Source organism: Ailuropoda melanoleuca, chromosome 2, assembly GCF_002007445.2.
Source record: "Ailuropoda melanoleuca isolate Jingjing chromosome 2, ASM200744v2, whole genome shotgun sequence".
Taxonomy (NCBI): domain Eukaryota; kingdom Metazoa; phylum Chordata; class Mammalia; order Carnivora; family Ursidae; genus Ailuropoda; species Ailuropoda melanoleuca.
In genome coordinates, this window is record NC_048219.1 from 95,349,351 (window position 1) to 95,358,072 (window position 8,722).

The 8,722-nt window shown below is 39.3% G+C and overlaps 1 protein-coding gene and 1 pseudogene across 1 annotated transcript in view; both read right to left on the bottom strand.

The window, feature by feature from the left end:
• The window catches only part of LOC100469890, a 13,606-nt pseudogene extending 7,842 nt beyond the window's left edge, over positions 1 to 5,764 (bottom strand).
• Positions 1 to 8,722, bottom strand: part of CNTNAP5 (contactin associated protein family member 5) — an 820,239-nt gene that overhangs the window by 131,963 nt on the left and 679,554 nt on the right. The window contains exon 17 of the mRNA XM_034654380.1: positions 8,103 to 8,321. Coding sequence (XP_034510271.1) covers positions 8,103 to 8,321 — 219 coding nt within the window. The remainder of the gene's footprint in view (positions 1 to 8,102; positions 8,322 to 8,722) is intronic.

The window sequence follows — 8,722 nt, forward strand, 5'->3', positions numbered from 1 at the left end:
ATATCCCTAAGGGACCTGGCTTAAAACCTCTCCTTCCCATTCAAATCCTGTACTTCTTAAATAGCAAATGGATCTTACTCATTTTCATGCTCCTGTTGCCTACTCTACGGCTGATAAAACAAAGTATGTTCAGAAAATATTTGTTAAATGAATTATGTCCAAAAAACTAGTGAGAGAAGAGAGGAAGGACACAGTGGCAAATGGAGGGACAGGATCAGACACTTTTCAGTGTTTCCTCCCCAATCTGGCAAAATGGTGCATAATCTGTCATGAAGAACTTATTGGTCCTTGGAGTTATTTGGACAAGTAAAGAAGAGAAGATAAGGCTGATACTTGAAAGAACAAAAAATAAGCTTTGTTTAAAAAAATACTTCAATAAAAACAAAACCTGAAAATTATTCCAATTAAAAAACAAGCAAAACTTGTTTGGCTTTTTGCTTCTGCCTCACTGGCAGCACAGGCTATGAGAAGCGAAGTCACTGAAGGTCATGATTGCTCCACAAATAGGTGTTGGATGTGGACGGCTTTCAGTTCATTTCATGAAACTTACAGTATCATTGAATCACAAATGGAGAGACTGGCCTGGGCACCTTCTCTGATCTGATAGGATTTTCCATAAATAAGCCCATCTTCACCCACCAGAGCACAGGGAAAACAGGAGCAACCACAAAGGGAATCCAGTGAGAACACCTTAGAGCAAGCTTGTGCATACCATGTAACAGTCCGAAAATGAGGGTTTGAAAATTCCTTTTGCTTTGAAAGCTAGTTGCTAAGACAACGGCGGTTGTCGTTCCCTTTTATCAAGGCCCTACTTCTGCTTTTGAGGCATTCACACATCAGATACACTACCACGTGGGGACATCCCTCCCCTGGGAACTATTGTTCTAACTGAATGTGTCCTTTAAATGTCAAATCTCATAAATTTCAAGGTAAAGGAGTGCCTTGTTATCCCCCTGGGGTGGGAGCACAAATAATTTCCCATTTAAAATGATATTTTGCGGGGCACCTGGGTGGCACAGTGCTTAAGCGTCTGCCTTCAGCTCAGGGTGTGATCCCAGCGTTATGGGATCAAGCCCCACATCAGGCTCCTGGGCTATGAGCCTGCTTCTTCCTCTCCCACTCCCCCTACTTGTGTTCCCTCTCTCGCTGGCTGTCTCTATCTCTGTCGAATAAATAAAAAATAAAATCTTTAAAAAAAAATAAAATAAAATGATATTTTTCTTGCAACTCCTATTTAATAACTCTTGATAGAGAATTTCAAGTAGGAGAAAAAAATGTTCATTTAATCTTTGCAACTGACTTATGAAATATTGATTATTAAGCCCAGTGGGCAGATGGAATAACTGAGGCTCAGAAAAGGTAAATGATTTAAAATAAAGCCAGTATTAAAACGGCCAACATTTGGAACTTTGCATCCAATCACCTTCAATAATTGATTATACATTTACTGAATTCAAAATATATCAGAAAAACTGCACCAGGCATAAAGATGTAAAGATAAATTAGACACTATGTCTGCCCATAAAGAAACCACTAGAGGGGAGAGAGGCAATAACCAAATCATTATAACATGGTGTGATGGGTATGATCACAGGTAGAGGGTGGAGTGGGAGTACACTCCTCTATGAGAAGAAAGTTCATCAATCATCAGAAAGCTATGTCATTAATGAAGAGGAGTCTGTCAGGTAGATCAGGGGTAAGGCGCCCATCCTACTTTGAGGAAGAAGACCATTAAAAAGGTATGAATTAAAACAATGCAAACACAACTCTAAGGAATCCATTAGCTTTAAAGAGTATTTTGGAGAAGAAAGGGGGAGGAAGGGCTATTTCATGGCTAATCCTAAGGAGAAATGAAGAATAAATTTTGTTTAAGAGATTACTGTGATTAAAAAAAAAAGTGTGTGTGTGTGTGTTTTACAAGAAATCTATATGATTCTAGCTCAGGTTGGGCTCTCCAGCAAGCAGGCTGTGCGGCAAGAGGTGTGTTAGGGATATCCTTGGGAACCACACCTGTAGATGGGAGAAGAGGAAAGCAGGAGGGGCAGGGGAGGCAATAGCAGCAGTGCATATTTAAGGACAGTCTAGAACAACCCCACAGAGAGCACTAGAGCTAGAAAAAACCCAGGAGGGTTGTACCTCCTTTGGCCAAAATGGCTAAATCTTTATACCCTCTATTCAAATGGTCATTGTTGACACCCTTGCAAAGGATGTGACTCTGTCCAGGTGTTTCTCTGCAGCTGAGACACTCCCTGAAGGGGCAGACACATGAAGACTCTCTGCTAACAGACTTCCCATGGCAGGGAAACAAGTCCTTCTTGAAGGGTGACCTGAGTAGCACATTCCCATGTCTACCGTGGGTTCCTAAGCCTCTCTCTATACCATAAATAGGTCCTGAGACGACCCTAGCAGTTTAACCTGGTGCATGGATGAAGGAGGAAGCTGAATCAAAACGCGGCACTTCTCACCTTGTCTACAAAATCACCTTCTACACAAGTTACTTTGAAGCCAAATCCCTTCCTTCTTGGATCAGAAGGAACTTGGTAACAACATGCGAACTGAGTGTAAATCTGCCAGTAACGCTTTGCATTTTCTTCCCCTTCATCACTCTGCTCAAGGGCTTTCTCACCTCCTTCTCTGAATCCTCAGCTATGTCGACAAAGCCTTGGAGAAATTGAAACAGGTTCATTCAGCTGCAGATAAGGTCCCAGCATCTGCATGCCTTGCTGGGTCTGCTTTTTTTCCAACCTGGAATTTCCCGGATTGTTAATGCTCAATGGAAAAAACAGAAACAACTTCTCACCTCCCTTCTGTCCCTTAGATCAGGTTCTTGAATGTGCAGGGAATACTGATTATATTTTCCAGAAAAGCCTGGATTTACTTTCTTTTTTCACGATTACCACCCCAGCTCCATGTAAATGACACTGCCCTAATTTTTTCTTTACTGAGTTATAAATGTTGATGACTGTCAGTGCCATAAGGGCTTCTAGACCTGTTGGGTTTTGTGTAGTCTAAATCGGAGGGCTTCTTCCCGTGGGTTTGCTTGAGAAAATGATACCATACTGTACCCTCCTTTAAAAAAGACAGTATGACTTGTGATATGTTTTACCAAGAGCAATCAATCAATCAAACCAAACTAGAAAACTTTACATTCTCCTTCAATTACCCATTATCAATCCAATACAGACCAGCATATGATGAAACGAGCTTCATTTAAACCAGAAGGGGTTGCAGATAAACACTTCAAAAAAAGTTTCTGGACAATTGGGGGGGCAGAAAACAGTAAAAATGGGCTATTGGAATGGGTCAAATGCCTTCAACTCTGAACATCTTAAAGAAGAAACAAAATTTTGCAGAAGGGGTGATTTAATCATTCACTTCTCTGAATATAAAAATAGAACCAATGTTCTTTCAAAACACTTTCAAGATATAAGGATGTGATTTGGTGGAACAGTGGTGTTGGGGAAAGAAAATGTATGGGGAAGCAGGCAGTTATGCATCACTGTTTTTGGTTTTGTTTTGTTTTGTTTTCCATCATAGAATTTTTTATTGAGTGGACACTGGGTGTTCCTCAAGGTACTTGGTCCGCAGCAATGAAGCACTTCATTTCTGGGACTTGCCTGCTGCCGTTCTGAGGTCTCTTACCAACTTCTTAAACTCGTCACAACAATTTCTTATATTTAACTATTAATGGGGAACATTATAAATCGCACATTCAATTTTTTTACTAAGAAAAATAATTCAAATATGACGTATGACTTACCTTTGAAAAAATAAACACTTTTGCTAATTAGATGTTATCATCAGAAATTTATATGATGTTTGAAAAGACGATTCCTTTCCTTTTTCTTTCCCCACTGATGTAATGTTAAGTAACATCTTCTATTCACTCTGGCTTTTATAATAAATATGCTAAAAGGTGATTTTTCAGTTACTTTTTAATGTGAAAAGGATGCATACCCCCTCCTGTACTTTGAGACACATTACATCTTCTCAAATAGAAAACACTGCTGGCCCACATCAGGAAAGTCATCCTCCTGAGTCATTCACAAGGATAAATGTAAGTAACTATTCACATACAGACTCCCTGGCCGCTCCTATGTATGGCCGCGTTTTGCCACAGAGTACTTATTTATGCAGTTCCAGAGCTCAAAGTTCCTGTGTGTACACTATCCCTGACTGGCTTCACCACTGACCCCACTAAGTTTGGCATGCTCCACCTGAAAATAGAAATAATAGTTCCCTACCAGCGTGGAGCCAAGAGCAGCATTTTTAGGGATCTCTTTGAACTTTATGATTTATCAAGAATCATATTGTTCTCTTTCATGGTCTAGTATTTTTCCCAAGAAGCTGTAAAATGGGAGCGACTTCAGTTTACTTTGACAAGGTAAACAGCTAAGCCGAAACAACAAGAAAAACCAGAAAAAACAAAACAAAACAAAACCAAAACACATGGGGGGGAAAATAGAATAAGAAAGAAGGCTGTAAAATCATGTGAAAATGAGACTCACAGGCCCACATATTTACAAAATGTCTATAATTGCAGCCAATTTGAAAGATGCAATTCAGATTTGGAGAGAATGAGGATAAGGATGATTGTCCTTCCTAACATAAACATGGAGACTGCAGATCCTTGGATCCTAAGAGATCAGTTACAGACTCTTTTTTTCCATTTTGCAGATAAAGACAATGAGTATTCAGACTCTAGGTGTTTTTTAACCAGTGTCTTGTGACCTGTTGGCTCTTGACCTGGAATACATACACATGTCTCCCCGTTTCACTTTTCAGCAATGGGTGCTAGTTCTTGGATTCCTCTTGCCTCATCTGCACACTGACTGGCACATTCATAGGGAACAGCAAACTGGAGGGGTAATACCTCCAAGAGTTTCGATGGTAAGACTATTACATGCTTCCATCATACATTTCAGAATCTATGTGTTATAAAGTTTCTCCCACTCTGTTAAAAAAAAAAAAAGCGTGACCAGTAGGATGACATGATTGCAAATGTTCCTAACTATCATGGTGATAAAAGTCTGAAGGAAAAAAACATTGATTCTGGGGATCCAGCATGCATTGACTCATGTATGAGCGCTTCAACTTGTCACATTTCAATGACAGGGGCAGTGTGAAAAGGTACATCCTGTTCTATACAATTCAACCTGTTTCTGGTACTCAGAAAGCACTCAGGAGCACACATCAACACCAGCAATTGCAATGCTGAATGATGCTCTGTTTTGATTGAAAGATCCTTTAGCAGCTAAAGGTATACAGACAGGCATATCCAAATGCATATTTAAATACTGCTACCTTCAATCTATCCTTGGGAAGAAGTACACACCCAATATCTTTTTCTGCCTAGCAAATATAAATATCCAGTGTCTCTAAATTTCTGAATGATAGGGAATGTAATTCTTCATTTAGGCTGCTAGAGCTAAGTAGAGGGTTTTGTTTTTGGTTTTTGGTTTTGGTTTTGGACCACTGAATTATATAAAATGGAAATACTAGGACTTCAGCATTTTTGGCCCCCTGACATTTCTAAATGAATGTATTGCTGAACACTAAACAACAGAATTCAAACCAACAGACTAAAATGACCTCCAACAGCATGTTTTTTTTCTTCTTCAAGTACATTAAGACAAATTCAATAAAGCAGAGTAACATCTGAGATGGAACTTATTGGAGAGAAACATAACGGAAGCAGGTGTTCTCACCACAGCTGACCTTGGCTCCAGCTCGAGCAAGATATGTCCTCCAGACCCATCGACATGCTCCTACAACTCACTGCATTTGTGATCAATTTAACTGAAACATCTGAAGATAAAATCCTGCCATGAAACACAGCTGTGACTTTTCCCTTTTGACTTGCACAAAGTTTATCACATATTCAGGCCATATAATAATTTCATAATGACATGAAATTTGCATGAAAGGATAAAAAATATTATTCCATCTTTATATACACCTTTCCAGCAGGAAGATTCATAAGTACTGCCTGAAGATAAATTAAACTTTGGCATGGAACATAATTTATGAAAATTGCAAACTACTTGAATTGATTTCACCAAAAAGACATTAAATCTTGATGACTAGCAAACTTCTTCAGAGAAATGAAATGTGATGTTTAAATAGAATTAAAACAGCAATACAAATTTTCAAAAATATTTTAAGAGTAAGTCATATCACTCATGTAGGTTATTAATTAAGTAAATGCCTTATAATCATAAAAATGCTTTTAATCACTTATATCATAGCTTCTGCTAGATAGGTAAAACATGACAGATGAAGAAAGAAAGATGATTCCTCTTGAGAAGAGAAAATATGACATATTCTGTTATTCTTTTTTTCTTTTAGCTGGCATGACTGCTTTTGTCAGAATTAAAAGTTGCACCAACCCAATTTAAAGAAAACTTGTAAGAAACCCCCATTGATTGCTGATGGCATTTCATTACTAGTAGTAAAGCTCTTTAGTGTGAGAGTTGGCAAAACAAATAAATAAGGAAAGAAAATTAAATATGGGTTGACTGGAGAATTTTGGACCTTACTTATATCACTGTTCTAAACATCTGTGATTCAAGTTTTATATAAGAACAGCTTCTTAGCTTTGATAATATTACAATGGCCCTAATATTTACAGCTATATTTTGTACTTTAAAGATTTGCAAGCCCTGCTCAACCTACTTTCAAAAAAATCCTTTCTAAATTGTAGCTATGAGGCTGACCTTTCCTACCTGAATTCATGTGGCTAAATTCTCTTCCTCTCTCTTGCTGTCTCTAGGTCCCTCTCTTTCTTACACACACACACACACACACACACAGAGGCATGCACAGGTCTTTGAAAAGCAGTGTCACTGCACAATTTAAATGCCCCTCATCCAACAAGGTGCCTGACTTGTTTTCAGTCCTTAGTGATTATTTATGGAATGGATGAATGAATGAATGAATGGACTTAGTAAGTGACATTTGGAACTTTCTGGTCCCCACTATAAGCAGTGGTGGTCGGTTCAGATGAACAACTTGTCTAAATAAAGGCTGATTCTGAGTCTCAGGAGGAACTGCCCAATAAAGGGACATCAACTAGGGAACCAGGCCTGCTTTTCTGTGCAAATGTAAGGCAGCCGCCTGAATTATGTGATTTCAGGGAGCCAAAGAAGCCTGTGGAAAACAGAAGTTCCCTCCCCCACCATATGACTAGTGACAAATCCCTTTGAGATGCTGTAACATATTTTATTGCACAGTTATCAATAATTATCAGGAGTTAGGTATCACTAAGAAGGGTGAAGGGTGGCTCACAGACTTAGAGACAACACCTACTAAGGTGTAAATAGCTGATATATTCTTTTTCTACAAGTAGAATTTTGACTGTAAGAATGAAAAATAATAGGGGTCCTTGCACATCTGAAGATAATATGTACAAGGAGAAAAGAGGCAAAGAGTCTGAGACTACCTCAAAATTTGCCAAGAGGTGGCATAATCTCTTCTTGTTATGGCTAATGAAGCAAGAACGGGAGATTTTTTTAAAAAGATTTTATTTATTTATTATTTATTTATTTATTTATTTATTTATTTATTTATTTATTATTTGTCAGAGCAAGAGCAGAAGCAGGGGGAGTGGCAGGCAGAGGGAGAAGGAGACTTCCCGCTGAGCTGGGAGCCTGATGAGGGACTAGATCCCAGGACCCTGGGTCATGACCTGAGCTGAAAGCAGATGCTTAACCAACTGCACCACNTGGGAGATTTTTTAAAAAAGATTTTATTTATTTATTATTTATTTATTTATTTATTTATTATTTGTCAGAGCAAGAGCAGAAGCAGGGGGAGTGGCAGGCAGAGGGAGAAGGAGACTTCCCGCTGAGCTGGGAGCCTGATGAGGGACTAGATCCCAGGACCCTGGGTCATGACCTGAGCTGAAAGCAGATGCTTAAACAACTGCACCACCCAGGACTAATAGAAGAAGAATTTGTAAAATCAAATTTATAATTATAAATGCTTTATGACATATTTTAACCACCTCTCAGGTCTGAAACAAAATCATAATTTTCCCTGGGCCTATTCACACAGAAGTCTTGTAGGGTGTTAGCACAGAGGGGACTCGAGATGTCCCTTACCTACAAACAGCTGGCTGTTCAGCTGCAATCGGAAATGGCCTTCTTCCGAGGTCTCCCTGGTCATCCTTGGGAGGCTGTCCACCTGGAGTGAAGTCTCCTTGAGGTTCCTCTCAGCCCGGATGTAATGCCATTGGTTGTCATTCAGAAGAGAAGGGGAGTGAACTATGAGCTCTACAGGGCCATTCCCAACATCGATGGCAAAAGTGATCTCAGACGGAGCTGAAACCAATAAGGGAAACAGGAAGATAAGGGAAGGTGTCAGTCAGTGCATTGAGATCACAAGCATGCCCTTTATGAATGGTATAAATGACTACAAGTCAATATGAGGTAAGGAGGTCTTCAGTTGAAATCTCTGCAGTATTAAAATTACCAATTAGTTGTGAAAATTACCAAATACTAAGTCCTAAGCTCTTTTTTGGCCCAGTTAGTACTTGTTGTGAGAATTCAAGAAATAGGATAGGGGCCAGAGCCACAGATGCTGATCTGATAAAGATGCATTGGTGCCAAGGCTCTGGGTTTTCTGGGTCTCTTTTGGCTTCAGTTGTGTCTTCATGGATATCTGTAGACACTGGATTAGTGAGGCCACTGCTTTCCTGCAGGAAGAGGATTCACACCCTTAA